The following is a 19,888-nucleotide window of genomic DNA, read 5'->3' as shown; positions in this document are numbered from 1 at the left end:
AAAAATAAAAGTCATGTTCGTTTTTATTATCACACAATATTCTAAATAGTAGCCTATTATTAAAAAAAATTTATGATTAAACATTTTCTTCTAATTACAATTATTAAGAGAGAAATAAAATGAAAGGTCAGTCTAATAATACTTGAATTTCTTCTAAATTTTTTCCTTTTGTTTCCGGCATTATAATGAAAGCAAATAGTGACAGTGCCAAGCATGACACGGCATACATCCAAAAAACACTATAAATACCAAAACTGTGAATTGACCAATCGAAGCCTAAATTAACTAAAAACAATAGAATTTCACGTGAAACACTTATAAATGCAAATGCCGAACTTTTCACTTCAACTGGAAACAGTTCCGATGCCAAAACATTTGACGTAGAATAAATTCCACCCATTAGTGAAATTTTATAAATAACCAACGCCACCAATGGCACCCAAGAGATTACCGTAAGATCAGCGAAATTTAAATAAAACTTGAAGAAAAAGAATAGTCCCACAAAGAATAAACTGACAGCGCAAATTAAAGCCGATAATAAGGTCAGCCACCTTCGTCCAAGATAATCCACTAATGGCGTTGTTGGTATTATAAATAATATTGGTATCAATGTTAAAACAATTGTTCCAAATTTCGGATCCAATGAGAAACCACTGAAACCTAAAATTATTTGACTATACGACGAGACGGCTAAATAACCCGAGAACGCTGTACTCGCTTTGACAAGTGCAACAATAAAGAGAGCTTTACGATGACGTTTATTTTCAAATAATTTACGCATCGCATATTTCTTACTTATTTCACCTTCAATAATCGCCTCCTTGATACGATTAATTTCCGGCTCCAGGGCAGTTGGATCCTTCAGTCCACGTAGTTTTGATAAAATTTTCGTCGCCTCCTCCTTGCGATTTTGTTTCAATCGGAAATATGGCGATTCCGGCAGAAAGGGGAAAATTAATATAAACAACAAAGGCAACGAAATGGAAATTAAATTCATTTTGTTATATGAAAAGAATGCGCCAATTGTCACGACAATGAGACTGCCGACATTATAGGATATTGCCTCAAGAATAATTAATGAACCACGAATTTTTTTCTCGGCTATTTCGGCAATGTATATATAGCCGACAATTTCACCGGCACAATAACCAAGACCGCCAATTAATCTTGAAATATAAAGTAGCTCTACACTTTTTGCAACATAAATTAATATAAATGACAATAATTGCGGTATGAATAGAATGAGAAGTGAATACTTGCGACCAACACGATCAATGAATAGAGGATAAACAATGTAACCGAATATTGCACCAACATTAAAAAGTGATGCAACCCAGGAACCTTGATGTTGTAACACTGGAATTTTTGATTCGGGACTTGTTAGATATGGTAGTGCTGGCGATGTCCATGAATCGGCGACTCCACATCCCATGAAGATTAAACTCACTGAAAACAATCAGTAATTAAAATTTTATTCAGTTTCGATATTTGTAACATTTTACAATTGGGACATTCTACGCGAAACGGACAACCTAAAATTGAGGGCTGATAGTAAAAACGTGTTAAAATGATTGTGTAATTTATTGATAAATTAATTATATTAATGCTTAAAAAATATTAACAATAGTAAATAAATACTTATTTTATTAGGATTAATATTTTGTAAACATTAACATAATTAATTCAACAAGAAATTAATTCCCGTTATTACCAGCCCCTCCTCAATTTATAATGGAAAATACTTATTTTTTAAAATGCTGCTACTTTCATTAAAATGCATTAAATAAAAAAATTACGTCACTTTTTATAGCAAATTTAGTTTCCTTTAATTTGGTTATTTTTAATTTCATAATTGTATAAGTTTTCATTAAAAAAGTAAAAACGAAAGTTTTGTGTTTATTTTTATAGACTTTCGGCCATTTTAAAAATTTTCAAAAATATCTTAAAAATATAGTTTAAAGTTTGTAGATTATGTGTGCTAAAGGACAAAATGGCATGTTGTATGGTTTAAAAGTTATTTAATTTATAAAGTCGTGGTGTTTAACATTCAAAAAGATCAATTTTCGATGCATGGTTAGACGTTTTCGATTTATAAGCAACTTTAACAACAATAACAAATATTATGGTTACAAATTTAAATAAATTAAAAATAATTTATTATTTTTAATAAAATATTCTATAGTTCTGAATATAACAATTTGAGACAAAGAAATAATTTAAAATATAAATATAGGGGAGAGCGGGGTTGAAAGTGCCGTTTAAGCTTTTAAGGGTGAAAACAACCCTAAAATAAAAGATGGTAAGATATCTTTAAAAAATTGAGGGCCTGGATGCTATAAGGTGTTACGCGTCATTTACTTAACATGGGGCGTAACACTTTATAGCATCCAGCCCCTCAATTCGATGGCTCCTAAATAAAAACACATTATTCGCGGGAGAAATTATAAAACACGTAACTCACTAAAACGAATAGAAAAAGCGTTATTCATCTAAAATATTGTATAGGATAATTTTCTGAAATTTTGTCATTTATTTTAAGCCAATATAAAATGCCAAATAAAGAATTTGTATTATTTAAAGTTAATTTAGCTTTAATAAAAAAATTTTATTAACTTATATTTTTGCAATTTGTAAAATTGTAACATAGCCTTCAAAAACGGTCTTTTTAAATAAGCATGCTTTCTATTTGTTTTCGTGAGTTACGTGTTTTATAAACGCTCTCGCGAATAAAGTGTTTTCATTTAGGAGCTAGATAGAATTATTAATTTTTTATGAAACTTGGTATTCAAAATGGAGGATCCAATATGGCGGTCAATATTTAAAAAAATTATTTATGACACTTGCATGGTATCTGGGTGATTCTCCCAAAAGATTCATTTTTGTTGGATGTAAATAAAAAAAAGAAAAATTTAATTTCTTGAACTCTAAAACATTGAATCATATTTAGATTTAAAAGATTTAATACTTACTTCTGTACTTTGATCATGCAGTTTTATAACTATTAATAAAGATTTTTAACATTTAAATTTAAAGAAAAAACTCGAGGTTAAACTTTGTCGCAGATTAGAAGGAGAAAAGCTAGGGGTATATACACTACCGTCCACGACCACGAGTATCAGGACAGTCACAGTTGAATTTCAATTTACATTTTTAATGATATGTGACCTGGTCTATGAAAAGGGACCTAACGTGTCAAAAAATCATTTTTTACTTTTTTGTTGATTCGGATAGAATGTGAAACGCTCTTTAAAATGGTAAAAATCAAAAAGTCATAAGTTAATTAAAAAAAAAAAATTTTTTTTAAATTAAAAATTAAAAAAAAAATAAAATAAAAAATTAATTAAAAAATTTTTTAAAGTTAAAAGAAACAAGAGTAAAAATACGAAAAAACTGATTTTTTTGTTATTATACAAATTAAAATAACGAAGACGATAATTTTTATTATTTTGAAAAGTTGACAGTTTCTTTGACAACTGTCAACAGTTAAAATTAAAATTTTATATGATATTCGTAATCAACGACCTCAAAAACCTTATTACTGTCTTTTTTATAAAAAACGATCACTTTTTAGAGAAGTTGACAGCTGTCAACTGTCAAATTGTCAATTTAACATCATATTCGTAATCAGTGGCCTCGAAAACCTTTACAAACATGTGTCACTTATTTATACTTATTGTTGCTATTTAGAAAACTTAGATTATTTTTCCTATGTTTGGGGAGTTTGTTATTAATTTATATAAACAATTATTAAAAAAAAATGTTTATTACTTTTATGTTTTTTATTTTGATACTGTGATCCACACACGGAGAGACCGAGATTACTAATTTTTGTATAAAATCACACTAGAATTTACTATTTTCACATTGCAACCACCGGAAATAAGGGGACTTTTTGTATTTTTTACTATTTTCTACACTAAGTCACTAATCCCGACAAATGTTCACCAAATTAGCAAAGTTTCTTACTATTTCGTCCAATAGTTCCAAATAACTGTAGTAAACTCAGAAGCATTGTGTACGTAAAATTACTACAGTCGTTTGTAAATGCAGAAAGAAAGAGTGAAAGAAAAAATACGGATTTTTGTCGCCGGTTTCCCGTCAATTCTTGACTAATGGAGACAAACTGGAAGGATTTTTACATACACAGACACACACACACTTATATATTTGTTGTATAAATATTTGAAGACACACACATGTTTATTTCACTTATATGTATAGACGCGGTTAATTAATACACAAATACACAACTGCACGCACGACAACGAATTTCACTGAAAGTATACATCTTTGTTTCCTTATATATTGAATGATGAAAATTTACAGCACTTACGAGAAAGCAATTTACTTTTAACAACTTATTATAAGACATAGTTCTTGGGACAGGAATAAATGCAAAGTTTATTAATTTATAATGGTCAATTTCTGAGATACCGAACGACCTACGTTTCACTTTATATTTAATTATTGTAGATAATATCCAAATTTATTTTACATACGCGAAACATAGTCACTGTCAATGATCGGATGGCATCGGCTCATTTACGGAGATTGACGAAGTTAGCAACCAATAGAAATGCAGGCGCCATATGACTGCACTCGCTAGCCACACTTGCTCACCAAAAATTACTACAGTGGATCGTAGGTTTTAGTGGAAAATGTTTTCATTTGTCAGATTTTGTCTAATTAAATTAGAGAAAACTATAATCAATTTTTGCTACATTTACAACTCTTACACAAAATATTAAAACTTGCTATTTCAATGTAGCAAATTTATCTATTTCTTTTGTAAATTTATCTAATTCTGTAGCACATTATGCTAAAAGTCCCCTTATTTCCGGTCATTGCAACCATTTTTAGTAATTTTTACGAATGTGGGTCTCTCCGTGCAGTGAAGAAAATAATCCTAAATTGATTAAAAAATATTAATATTTAAAAAAGTTACAAGGCTTGCCACAAACTTGCATTAAGCTTGCTGTGCAAGGTGTGCAAGCTTACAGAGCAAGCTCGTGACAAGCTGCCGGATAAATTAAAAAACTTGACACGATGCGCAGTTGAATTCTATGGCATTTACGGCTGCGCAGTAAATTTCTTTGCCACCCATCCAGGTGGCATCAATATATCCATCAATCAATATCAATATATCCATATTGCTGAGTGTATATTTTAAAATTTATAAGAAAATCTCCAGAAAAAATTAAAATTGATTCAATTAAATTGTATTTACTTGTGGAGCAAGCTTGCAATAAGCTTACTGCAAACTTACACTAGAAACTTGTAGCAAGTTTGCCAAATAAGCTTGTCAAAAACTTGCCTCACAAGCTTGCAGCAAGCTTATATCATAATCTTGTAGCAAGATTGCAGTGGAAGCTTGTAGCAATAGGAGATTTTGTTACTTGCCACAAACTTGTCACGAGCTTGCTCTGTAAGCTTGCACACCTTGCACACCTTGCACAGCAAGCTTAATACAACCCGTGTAGAAATTGAAAATAGGACTTCGTAAGGCCCTGAATAGACGCCCTTTCGTTTAGTGAGGCGCAAACTAGGAAAATTAGTCAGGACCCGTCTAATTTCGTCCCGCTTGAAATATCAGGTGATGATGTGGAAAGATAGAGAGGTTCTAACTAGATTGCCTTGTCACTGCCTGAATAGAAAAGCACAATGTGGGGATTTAACTAGAGGGTCTTTTCAGCGCCTCATTACTTTTTCTAAATACATAAGCAAAAATTTTGGACAGACGTAATATTGCGCCAGTAATACTGAACAAGTCACTGAACAAACACACATGTAAACAATACTGTTTTGACCAATCAACCTATCACTAACTTAACACTAACACTAACGCATAACTAACACTAACTCGCACACTATGAATCTACTATATCATCGTCCTTATATATACTAAACAGAACATTTCTTTAGCGCTTGTGACAAAAAGTGCAATATTTCGAATTTTTAAAATCGTAAATATTTTTGCTCAAATAGTTTTTAAACATTAAATAGTATTTTAATATGCGTTTAAAACTATTTTTCTGATAATTTCGTTGCTTATTATTTAGAAATTGGGATTTGTCAATGAAATTGAAAATTAATTAAAATACCTAATAGGGGCATAAATAGATACCAGATAGATTTCCCTGTTCAGACAAAAAGGGCATTCTAGTCAGAGCCTGATTGAAATATTTAATAAGGGCATAAATAGATCCAGCTAGATTTTCCTATTTGGAAAAAGAAGGCATTCTAGTCAGTGCCCTATTATCACCTATCTAGACATTATTAGTGTGGTTGGCCTCACTAAATCCTCATCAGTGTCCTTCTTTAAATAAGGCGAAGTCGGGCAATTTCCACACGGGAAGTTTGTGGCAAGCTTATGTGCTGATTGGGTGTCCAGGTCACATATATCGAAGACGGATTAATCTTTTTTAATTTCCGAAGGCTTATTTTAAAGCTGAAATTCTAACGAGGATTTCAGTGTTTTTAGAAAAATGTTATCTAAATTTTTCTAGATTTTTTAAAAAGTTGGAAGTAAAGAGACCAAATGAGAAAATTTGATAATTTTTTTTACTTTCTCACTCTACAACTTCAAAAATAGTTAACGAAATGACTTCAAAGACGGCTTATTTTAAGCAAAATGTAATCAGCTTTCTAACCGTATTTAAGTTGTTTTTGTATCTCCTTTTATTTCCGAGATATGATTGAAAAAGTGATGGCATGTTTTTGCATGGAGTCGTGTGTAATCGTCCTGACATTCGTGGACGGTATATACTGTTTATATTGTGTTCTAATATGTTACAATAAATTTAAATTAACTAAAAAAAAATTATTATTAGCATTTTTACGGGAATATCTATACCACGATTCGAACCCTCAGCCTTTACTGAGAAAAAAAGCTGCCGTTTTAGCGGTAAAGTGATGCTATTATAGCAGGAGTTGTATTGCGATCAGGAAACCGCTATTTCAGCATGAGTACACTGCAGTTGTAGCATTGTAAAACTGTAGAAGTACACAGGAAAAAAAAAGTCTGACTCCGTTTACACCTTAAATTCAGCCCATGTATTTCACATAAGTCTGTCCTTGTTTAATGGGGCTGACTCCGTTTACACCTTAAATTCAGCCTCGAAAACAGGCTAAAAGTAAAACTTTTTTTTTAGTGTGTAGCGGCAAAGTCATGCTAAAGCTGCAGTGTTTGACACAGTCGTTTCAGCATTGCATGGCGTTTCTCAACACTGACAAATTTGCATGAGCAAACGGCGCCACTATATATATATATATATATATATATATATATATATATATATATATATATATATATATATATCACTGTATACTGTGTGTGCATATGGAACCTTCAATTAAATTTCCGAAAAATTTAATCGGGATGCAGTAAGGTGGCCTGTAAGGCGGTTATATTGAATTTAATCGAATTGCAGAATGTGATAATTTTCTCGTAAAAGAATAGTAAAAATATATAACATGAAGTTGAAAAAATGTGGAATAGTTGAAACTTTAGGAAGTGAGTAATTTTGATTAAACGCAAATTGATGTAAATAAATTATTGTTACAAAGAACACAGTACAAAAGCATTTTTATTTCTGAGATCGGATAGGGTGATTCTTATATAGATTTTTTGATATTGAACGCGAATCCGTAATCAAAATTGTTCCATCACCCTAGGTTTTCTAGAAATTTGACCTTGAAAATTAAAAAAATGCCGTTTTTGAGGTACTTTTTAGTTTTTTATTAGGGTACACATTTTTTTTATAGTTTTAATGATATGCGTACGAAAGCTTATATGCTCCTCAATAATTTCCAATTTCGACCTTTTAAAAATTACTATTTTTCGATAAGTTATCCTTGTTTGAAATTCGCGTCTCAACATTTTTTTGGCTTATATCATTTTTATAAACAAATTAGGTGGTTTCAGTCTGATTAAAGTCATAAAAAATCACAGACTATAGTTGTAAAAATGTATTCACTAGACTGAAATTACCTTCTTAGACATAATTTGTTTATAACAGTTTTATAAAAAATACGACAATTTTAAAAAAAATTATTGTTAAACAATTGGAAATGATAAACAAAAAAAGAGGTGTTAATTTATTTTTGATTTTCCTCAGAAGCTAATAGTTCTATTAATGAATCATTGGTATGGTTTCTACTTGAGATTTAATTAATGAATTAATAATTTCTCTCACTGTAATCTTATTTAACGTTACGACGCGAAATTCAAACAAAGATAACTCATCGAAAAATATATATTTTCAAAAGGAAGAAATTGGAAATTATTGAAGAAGATATGAGCTTTCGTACGGATATCATGAAAACCCAAGAAACAATTTTTGTATCGTGATAAAGAACCAAAAAGTACCCAAAAAACGGAAATTTTCAATTTTCATGGTCAAATTTCTCGAAAACATTGGGTGATAGAACAATATTCTAATTACTGATTAGTGTCCAGCATCAAAAAATCTAGAAGAATCACCCTATGCGACCTATACGTTTTACGAAAGTATTTCATAACAGAATTATTATGCCGTCAAATTTTTATTTAGACATATTTTAATTTAATCAAATATATGTTAATCGTAATTTTCAGTTAATCTAATTTTCGTTTAATAGAATATCTACTGAGCTGAATTATAAAGTGTTGAAAATAGAGTTTTGAAACTTTTTTATTTAGTAAATTTATTATTGCCAATAAATTTTAATTATTATAGAAAAATTTCTTTCCCTGTATATAGTGTTTAGTAGAATGGTCAGTTCGATGAAATTCTATTTAAGAGATTATTATTTAAAAGAATTGTTGTTGGGCATAATTTGTAATGAACAGAATTACTTCATAATTGAAATTCTAATTTTTAAATAACTTCCATATGTAGGGGAGAATGGGGTAACCCCGAACACTAAAGCTTTTTGGTTTTCAAGTTTTTTAAAAATAGGAAATAAAAAACTGAGTCAATATTTCAAAAATAAAAGTTAATCTGTGTTAAGTATCATTTATAATTTATTTCAATAGTAAAAACTCATTATTATGTTAGAAATTAAGAGTTTCCGGGGATACTTGCTGTCTGGGGCTACCCAATTCTCCCCTAAAGAATGTTATTTCACATATTTTTTGTTAGAGGAAATTTTGTACCTAAACGATGTTCCATTTTATAGAAATCTTATGTTGTTGAAACGTACTCTCTTAATTTGAATCAGTTAAAAATCGTGGTTTTAACTGACAATCAGTTACTGACTTTTTTATTCTGAATCAGTCAAAAATAACTGATTTTCAGTGAAAAAATAACTGAAAAAATAGTTAAACTTATCTAATTGAATCAGTAAAAAAAATTTATTGAAACTTCATTTATTTTTAACTGACAATCAGTTATTTTTAAATTTAGAGAGTAACTTGATATAATTTTTAATATGGCCGAAAAATTAACATATTGGAGAAAGATTTCAGCGCCAGTTTAAAAAATGACCAACTTTTTTTCTTAATCAATTAGTGAAAAAAACGTTCACTAATACATAATTGTAAATTATAAGAGAAAAACAATCAATGCGTTTTTAAACATTTTTTATTGGTTATGTTAATTTTAAAAAAATCATAAAGACTTTCAAACAAATAATACAAAAAAGAGAATTTTTTTAAAAAAATTTAATTTGTAAAATGTCAATAACTCTGAATAAAATAAAACTAGAATGTTCGCTAATAGGTCAAAAAATTTGTCTTGAAAAACTTTACAAAAAGAAAGAAAAATATTTTTAAAAGTTATGAGCAAAGACATTTTTAAAAAAAATTTAAATCTAAATTAACTTTTGATGGAATTACAGTAGAATATTCCCTAATATCTCAAAAGCGTCACCTTAATCTTAAACCTCGTAACTCCACTTTTGGTCGAAATCTAGTTCTTTATTGTGTTATCTGATTCTTTATAAATAAACAAATATATATTTAAAATGATAAAACTCTTATGCAATAAAAACAGTTTAAAAATTTTGCTCAGCAAACTTCGTAACTCCACTGCGAAAAATTTTAAATGGCAAATCTCTTAACTCCATCTATGATTATTTAAGATGGCGGAAAACTGTCGAAATTGAACAAATAGATGCACGGAGAGAAAAATCAAGCGTTTGTAGTATGGACAGTTAAGCTTATTTCGTAAAAGAATGCACATGCGCAATATGCGTAAAACTTCTGCTGTATTTGTATAAATTTCTACGTTATCAGCATAAAAGTTCTACCTTTAACGCATGGGACGTCAGTATACTACGATTGCAAGAGATCCATGCTTTTTTAGTATATGTTTCATGCAACTGAGGTATAAAAACATGCCTCTTTAGCAGGACGTTCATACAAAATTAGCATAGGAAGTCTCCATACTACAAACGCTTGATTTTTCTCTCCGTGTGTCAGTTGAAAAAATCAACAACGTGGGTTTTTAAGTTATTAAACGTTTTTAATAAAAAAAAACTATAAAAATAAGTAAAATAATTGCATTTAGACATTTATCTTGAGAAATTTGATATATTGTGGATTGTTGGTTATGTTTACGTTTTCAAAATGTCAATATAAGCAAAAATTACAAAATTAAGTGATCACTTCTGTCACTTTTTTATAAAAGTAAAATAATCTTTTCAAACTGTAATTGCTTTTATCATATGGTAACCTATAATATCTAAAAGTACTAAGTATGTGTTTTAATATTAAATCTCATCGTTTGTAGGTAAAAAGGAGTAATAAAATGAAAATAAAATAAGTTTTTACAGAAGGGCTCGTCATCTGCCTCGTTGAAATGTACGATTTCTGATAATGAAAAGCGAAATGTGTTTGGATCCACGTGAAACGATTCTACGGAAACCGCTTTACGGAAATTCTGTACGGAATTTTTGCAAATATTCCACATTGTATATTTTTGTAGAGTTTTCGATAACTTAAAAAACTTTCAAACTGTTACCAACTTATAAAAACAAAAGTTTTTATAATTTTTAATATTATTTCCTTATTATTATATTTTTTTTATTTTCAATTCTTTTTTTATTAATTTTACAGAAAAAAAAATCTTTAGTTGATAAAAACTGTTAAACTGTTACCGACTCTAATTGGACTTGGTAACATTTTTTTATACTTTTTCATATTATTTTCTTATTATTTATATTTTTTGAATTTACAATTTCTCTTATTAATTTTACACACAAAAAAATTCTTATCCGAACAACCTTACAAAAAAGTTATTATTCTTGAAAATAGAATTTGTATACCAAGTTTTTATTTCTTATTAATTCACTGATTTTATTAATTAACCAATTTTTAGTATTACCTGAAAGGGAAAAAGCTCAATTTGACAAATTTAAATATGAAATAATATTTTTATCCCACATGCACAAAAACGGCGCTTTCTGATAGCAGCCGACAGGGAGGAAAGTCATTCATTTCTTCGACCGTATGAAAATGGCGGCCGTGTTCTCCCAAGGGCAAGAAAATTAGCTGTTCACATGCATTTTTCTTGCCCAAGGGAGAAATCGGCCGCCATTTTCATACAAATCGAACAAGTGAATGACTTTTACTCCCTGTCGTCTGCTATCTGAAATCGCCGCTTTTGTGCATTAGGAATAAAAAATATCGTAAGTAACACGAGAATAAAGGCAGCCAATTTCTTTACGGTGATTTTTGTGACACTCGTTCCGGTCTCGGGGCGCCTACGGCGCCCTCGACCTCCACTCGTGTCACAAAAATCACCGTAAAGAAATGGCTGCCTTTCTCCTCTTGTTGCTTAATATACTATTTTGTTGTTGTATACACGGAAATATGTCAGATTGAAATAGTTCAAATTAATATTCGTACAAAGTACTAACCTCGTAACTCCTCAAATTTTTTATTTGTATCAAGTACTAATCTCGGAACTCCATTATTTAAAGAATAAGCATTTGTAGAAATAATTAAGCTACAAAATTTCATAGTAATGTGTAAAAGGAGTCCCTTAACATCTAATAAAATCCATACTTTTTCCTAAATAGCCAATCTAATGTTTATAAACAGTTTTATTACTCTCCTGTAAAGTTGTATTAAATGGAGTTACGAGGTTTGCAGATTAAGATTCGTCCAAGGATACGTCTTGAAAAAAACTACAAATCTAAAGAACAATATTTGTAGGTGTCAATACATTTTTTTAAAGTCACGTGTAAAGAATTAATTTTTAAAAAATTGTAAAAAAGAGTTAGTTAATCTTGATTAATTTGGGTAATCTGTTATATTTGTGACTTTTATGTTCTGAATTTAAAATAGATTATTATATTATAGAATATTTTAAGGACAAAGTTCTTAATTTTTGCTACAACAAAACGAGAACATTTTTCTAGATTTATTATATACCAGTGGTACATTATAGTTATAGAACAAAATAAGAACAACATTTTTTTAGAAGATTGGTGTGATAGTATTGTTCTAGAAAAATTACAGAACATTTGTAATAGAAAAGTTCTACAACAAAAGTCTAGAACAATTATATAACATGATAAGAACACTGCTCTATAACACCGTTACAAGTTTATTCTAGAATAGTTACATAACATAATAGGAGAAAATGTTCACAGAAAAAAATGCGAATGGTAAAACCAACCACATTTGTGTTGTTAGAAAAAAAGTAGTTAAAACTACCATATTCAGCAGCATTTTAACTACACTTCCTCAGTTAGTGGAACCAAAATGAAGTAGTTGGTTTTATGTAGTTAAAATAACTACTTTACGTAGTTGAAATAACTAACAGATGCTTGTAAATGGCTCAACTATAGTGTAGTAGTAAAAACTATTGTTAAAAATAGTTAATTTTACTATTGTGGTAGCAAAAATAACTATTTTGTGTTAGTTGCAAACAAAATGAGACTTACTGTTTTTATATAGTAAATACAACCTCTGAAAGTTGTTACTTTTATGATTTATGAAGTTAAAACAATTATTTCTTACTAGTTGCAGAGAAAGAAAGAAATTTACTGTTTTCATATAGTAAAATCAATTGTTGAAAATAGTTAATTTTACTATTTATGCAGTTGAAAAGATCATTTTTTTCTACAGAGAAAAAACGTGAGTGGTAAAAACATTCACATATGTGCAGTTAAAAAAATATAGTTAAAACTACCATATTCAGCAGCATTTTAACTAAACTTCCATAGTTAGTGGAACTAAAATTGAATAGTAGGTTTTATGTAGTTAAAATTACTACTACACGTTATGATTGTGAATAACTCAACAATAGTGCAGTAGTAAAAATATCCATTTCTTGCTATTTGCAAAATAAATTAAAATTTACTGTTCCAAAGAGTAAAAACAACCGCTGGAATTTGTTATTTTTGTGTTTAATGTAGTTAAAAGAACCAATTCTTACTAGCTTTTAATAATTTATCTCTATGGTGGTAAGAAACATTTATTTTTATAACTACAAAAGTCATAAAAGTAACAATTTTTATGTTATTTTTACTATATGAAAATAGTAAGTTTAATTTTTTTATAACTAGTAAAAAGTGGATAATTTTACTACAGAAATTCTGAAAATAACTATTTTCAACAGTACTTTTAACTACTGCACTATCGTTGAGTCATTTAAAATCATATGCTGGCTACATTTCAACTAAGTCCTTGAGCTTAAAAAATTAGTTACTGCAACTAAACGGAGTAGTTATTATGACTGAATTTAAGAAGAATGTCCTCAAGTACAATGCCAGTCATCGTAGCGTGCGAGCGTGGTTAGGTGGTTAGGTTATCGGTTTGCGAATGTTAGGGTCGTGCGTTCAATCCCCGGCGTTTGGGGATTTTTCTCTGTTAGGTGTATAAGAATTAAATATATAAATTATATATGAACAAAAATAGGTAAGAGAAAATATACAAAAATGGACCTCAATAATAATAAAAAACAAATAAATAATTTCATTTTACTACTTTAAATAGTTAATTTAACTATTTTTTACAGTTACAACTACAATTTGTTACGGGCGCCTATAGGAACTATGAAAATTTAGTTACTGCAACTAAATGAAGCAGTTAGTATGACTAACAACAAATAGTTAAGATAACTGTTTTAGTAGTTAAATTTACTGTAAAAATGGTATTTATTACTACATTTTACAGTTAGACTAACTATTCTGTCATAGTTCATTTTACTAAATAATGTTACGGGCGCCTATAGGAACTACAGGAAATAGTAAAAAAGTAGTCAAATTTACCATATTTTTTTTGTGTGATTCTAGAACAGTGTTACTGGAAACTGTCTTGATATTATATAAGAACAAAAACACAAATTACAAACAATTTTTAATATTAATTCATTTGGTTTATTATAAATGTATCTGTATTGTGAAAAATGAAATAAATTTTCATTTATTTTTTAAATCTTGCGTCAAAATTAATGCTTGTGATATACCTTTCATGGTTAAAATAATTTAATTTACAGAATTAAGAAAGTATTAAGATGTAATAGTGTGTAAATAAAATGCAATACGTAAAATAATATGAAATATGTTTTCTTTAAAATATAATAAGTAATATAATATTCATATTGACAGAACTCGTTCCATGCACAGGGCAAATTTTGAATTTCAAATTTTCTTGATAATTTGCCATTTTGTTGTATTAGAGAACATACATAAGTTTTGAAAATAGTTTTGCAACATTTCGACTATTTTTCAAGATATTGTTATTTAAACATTAGTCGAAATATAATGGAATGACTCATTTATTATTGCAATTTTCATTAAATTACAATAATCTATAAAAGAAACAATAATAAATTTTATAATAAATTGTAATTAATAAAAAAACACGGATGCAAATACAAAGATATCCATGTAAACTTGTCATCCTGAATGTTTTAAGTCTTTTTTACATCAATACTTAGTAACTGGCAGACGCTGCCACATACGCCGCATGGGCATGACCGTGCAATGCAAAATTCAAAAATTAATTTCTCACGATTATCAAAAAACACCTCTCTAAATTTTTATACTAAATATTTTTTTGTAACTATCATTGATTTCGAAATTAAAAATTGTTTGAAAAATAGTGCCTTAAAAGTTTAAATAACAATATCTTGCAAAACAGTCGAAATTTTGCATAACTAATTTCACAACTTATGTATGTTCCCTAATACAACAAAATGGAAAGTTCTGAAGAAAATCTGAAATTCAAAGTTTGCCCTGTGTATGGACCAGAAATAATATAGTGATATAAGACTAAATAAACTCTATTCTCGCGATTTGAATCAGTGAAATTTCACTGAAGATCAGTTAAAAATATTTAAAATTTCATTCATTTTTTACTGATTGGCCAATTAAAAAATAACTGCCATTTTCAATATGTGTGACAGCAATTTTCAGTAGTTTTTTAATTGGCGAATCAGTGGAAAATGACTGAAATTTCAGTTATTTTTAACTGATTTTCAGTGAAATTCCACTGATTCAAATCGCGAGAATAGAGTCACTGATTCTCAGTCAAATTTCACTGATCTTCAGTGGAATTTCACTGATTCAGATTTAGAGAGTATAAACTTCTAAAATTAAAAGATGAAGGGTTGTGAGATGCCGTAGATATTTTAGAATCCGACAAATGGAAAGAAAGTACACAGCTGTGAATTAGATGTGCTTTCAGTGCGGAAAAGTTGATCGTAAGTTTGCTGGAGGTCATTAACAGCATGTGACTATTAGTGTTAATTTTCCGACTATTTTATTTCAAAATATTAAATACACAGGAAAAAAAAGTCTGACTCCGTTTACACCATAAATTCAGCCCATGTATTTCACATAAGTCTGTCCTTGTTTAATGGGGCTGACTCCGTTTACACCTTAAATTCAGCCTCGAAAACAGGCTAAAAGTAAAACTTTTTTTTTAGTGTGTACCGTCAACAGGGGTAATTATGGTACAAAAAAACGCTATTTTTTGAGTTTCTTCTTTACCAAAAATCTAAAGTGTACAAAAAAAATTTTATTAGCTATTCAAATATATTGTGAACATTCTTCTAAAGATTTCCTTCAAGTTCCATTTCTAAAAAAAATTTTTTGACGGAGTTATTTAAACATAAATATTGCTCCATAATTGCCTTGCATTTGGGGCAATTATAGAACAAATTATTATAATTAATTATAAAAGCAAGTATAACAAATTTTCTTTGTCTGTATATTAAGAAAACTTTATTTAGTACTGCAGAGTAAAATAATAATAGATAATAATAGTAAACTAAACGCGAATTTAATTCGAAGAAATTAGTAGATTTTTACACTTTTGTGAAATAACCTTTCCACTTTTTCGATGTTTAATAATTATTTTCTTGTTGCCAATGACAATAAAAATAAAAACATCTGAGTAACTTTGTAGGCAATATATTAAACTATTGTTTACAACAAGAACCAAATTAAAATAATTTACCACAAAAATTTTACATAAAAAAGAATTACGCGTTCCATATTTACCTCTGATGTTCCATAATTACCCCTGTTGACGGTAAATTAAGATGGTTTCTTGTGAACAACTCTAAAATATAATAAGGAAGGACAGTGAGATGCAAATGTTTTAATATTATAAAAATTAATTATTATAAATCACATTGAAATTTTTAAAAAAGTGAGCTTTACAGTGACTGTTTAAATTGATCATTTTAAAGTGTTTATAATAATTGATTATAAAACTGTTAAAACTTTTGCACATCACTACTCTTCCTAATTATATTTTAAACTTTCTCACAAAATATCAGCTCAATTTATTCAATATATTAAAAGAAAAATTGTCAAAAAATTAAAATTAAAGATATAACAGTAACATGCTGTTAATAAGAATGTTGTAATATAATAATAATATACTCAAGAAAAAAAGTTTCCCTGAAACAGCGATAAATTTCTCTAGATTAGCGAAACACTTAATTGAAACAATTAAAACTTTCTCTAACATACTGTGCAAAAAGAAATATTTTAAAAGTGACTGCAAAGTTACTTTTAGGATACTTCTTTTTGCAGTGTAGTGAAATTTATAGCTATTTTAGATGAAGATTTTTTCCGTGCTTAATTTTTGTAAATTGGTGTTTTCTTTACATTTAAAAAAAAGTATTTCCAATTTGCAACTGATAAACTGAAAACATTGCAAACATGAAAGACTTTGATGAAATCTATTACAAATAAAATGCCTTTGAGCAACGAGAATTCCAAGGTTACACTTCTCATTATAAAAATGGCTTTGCGATAAAAAAAATTTTTTCACAATATTGAAACGTTAGATGTAAAAATAATTAAAGTAAACTGGTTTTAAGCATTTACTTGAAAAAAAAAAATTTTCAATTTAATGAAACTAAATTAGAATGGAAAGAAAAGATCGGAAATAGATTAAAATTGAAATAAAATTGATAATTAAAATGAAAATATACAAATCTTTAGGTTGCAGTAAAAAACAGAATAAATTTGAAATAAAAATTATCACAATTTAAGAAAAAATTATTAATCGAATCAAATTCAGATATGAGACCAAACAATTTTCGAATGTTACTAATTGTAGCAAATAAAAAAATATATCCATTTACTAATGATCCACAAGTTTTGAACGTTCAAATGAACGAAACACTTTATATTAGAAATGTTTTTATAATTTATTGTTTGCAATAAAAATTAAAAACTTAAATTTTACACTAAGAAACTTTGTAACTCATTTATTTTATATTGACAAAAATTATTGTAATAAATATTCAAATTAAAGAAGAAAATAAATAAATTTCGTTCATTTGAACGTTCAGAACTTTAGGATCATATTTACTAAATCACCTTGAATTTAAGACTTTGCAAGATTAAATGGAATCAATTCGAAAAATAATTATTAATAAATTTACTTACGACCGTGTAATTACCATTAATTGCAGTAAGAAATTGTAGTAAACGACTTCCTGGTTTTGGTGGATCCTTCTGTTGTTTTGGCCTATCCAGAATTTCAGTTATCACATGATTATTGTTATTGTTGTTGTTAAAACAGGTGAATGTGTGTTTTAACTTCATTGTTTAATGAAATTTTTTTCTTCAACAATTTATTATCACTATAATCTAATAAGTATTATTATCTCGTTATTTTATTATGTAACATTGTATTTAAAGAGATTTTCGAGAGACTTGTTGTTGGGACTCCTTTCACAGGCGTTGAACGACTGACGGTGCATTAAGAAAATTGACGGTAATACACCTTATCTGAATACATCTGGTGTGTTTGACTGACTGGCTCTATTTAATTGACGGTTCAGACATGGATTACATTATACACTCGTATATATAGATATGTATTAGCATTCTTCTTACTTAAACATATATAGATGAGATTTTCTTCTGATGCGCAAAGGTTGATTGGTGTTAATATATAAACTCATGTCTATATGTATCATATAGAGTTTACTGTCTGATAAACTTATTTATCAACAAACAAACCAAATAACTATAGTTGAGAATTTTATTCTTCATTTCTGATGAAAAAGTGACAAAAGTAGTTAGTTTGGAAATCGTTTTTACAACTTTATATAATAAACCCTTAAAAATAAAAATTTTTAAATGTTAAATTTCTGAAAAAAATTTATTTTATGATATTTTAGCTATGTTTTATTACTGGATCAAAAATAACAGTATTTTCTTTGCTTTTTGTGTATTACTTTCAAAATCTCACAAATATAAATTTTTTTATGGAACTGAGATGTAAAAAATTCTTTTATTTAATAACCGAAAAAAGTGAACAAAAGTTATACTCTCTAAATCTAAATTAGTAAAAATGTTTACTAATTTGAATTAGTAAAAATGTTTACTAATTTGAATTAGTAAAAATTTTTACTAATTTGAATTAGTGACTGACTTTTAACTTTTGAATAATTAGTAAAGTTTACTAAATAAACAGTAATTTCTATTAAATTATTAGTGAAATTAACTTATTCAAAAGCAAAAAGTCAGTCGTAACCTCAAATTAGTAAACATTTTTACTAATTCAAATTTAGAGAGTAGTTGAAAAATATTTATTTCTGAATTATTAAAAAAAACAAAGTCTGAATCTGATACCAAAAACCTGCAGGTTTTTGCAAACCAAAAATGATTGCAGGTATAAAAATCATGTTTTTGAGGCAAAAATTCTAATGTAAACGATCTTAGTCAAAGAAGGCTGTAAGAAAGATTTATTTTTTACAGTGTAAAATAGTTTAAAAGCAAAAAATTGGCTTAAATACCCATTTTAAAAAACTGGTTATTTAGCAATAAGCGTATATTAATTAATTCAGAAAAACATTAAAATTTTATTTAAAAAACAATTTTAAGAAGAAAGAAATATAAAAAATTACTTACTTTTATGTAACAATTGTTTCTGGTTGGTATATAACCCATATTTTTATTGAGACAATAGGATTAATTTAGATGTTAATATACATCACTTCAATTGAGAAGTTAATTTATGGCAATAAATTATTATTATTATTTTTTTACTACTGATTGTTAGTTGTTGAAACTTCATTAATGTCAATACGTAAATAAATTGTTATATATATATATATATATATATGAATGTGTTAATGGTAAGCATATTAAATTTGAATGGACATAATCTTTCTCTCAAGATCTTAATATTATCATCATTATCTGTGTCTGCAAAATAAAAAATTAAACTGGTATTTAAAACTCGTTCTACTATAGTAGAACGAGTTTTAAATACCAGTTTAATTTTTTTTTTTTTTTTTTTTTTTTAGAAAAATCTTAAGTACCTCTCATCATTACTATAGTAATGATGAGAGGTACTTAAGATTTTTCTAATTTATTAATAATTATAAATTCATTAGAATTGCAAAAAGTGATTTAATAAATGAAATATTCGCAGATGTGCATTCAATTGTGTGAAAATAATTTTGCTTTTTTCTTACCG

At 27.9% G+C, this 19,888-nt stretch overlaps 1 protein-coding gene across 2 annotated transcripts; it reads right to left on the bottom strand.

Moving 5' to 3' along the window:
- Positions 1–5: 5 nt before the first annotated feature.
- LOC122510793 (facilitated trehalose transporter Tret1-like) lies at positions 6–18,240 on the bottom strand. Of its 2 annotated transcripts, none has more exons than XM_043625686.1 (2): positions 17,859–18,240; positions 6–1,446 (listed from the first exon to the last, which is right to left on the bottom strand). In XM_043625686.1, exons 1-2 carry the CDS (start codon positions 18,001–18,003, stop codon positions 128–130), a joined length of 1,464 nt encoding a protein of 487 aa, XP_043481621.1. In that variant the 5' UTR covers positions 18,004–18,240; the 3' UTR covers positions 6–127. The 2 variants fall into 2 exon arrangements, with proteins under 2 accessions (XP_043481621.1, XP_043481623.1); XM_043625688.1 differs by having other exon boundaries at positions 17,845–17,983.
- Between the last annotated feature and the right edge of the window lie 1,648 nt (positions 18,241–19,888).

This window comes from Leptopilina heterotoma, unplaced genomic scaffold, assembly GCF_015476425.1.
Source record: "Leptopilina heterotoma isolate Lh14 unplaced genomic scaffold, ASM1547642v1 Lhet_74, whole genome shotgun sequence".
NCBI classification, from domain to species: Eukaryota; Metazoa; Arthropoda; class Insecta; order Hymenoptera; family Figitidae; genus Leptopilina; species Leptopilina heterotoma.
This window is presented reverse-complemented; position numbering and strand designations above follow the sequence as displayed.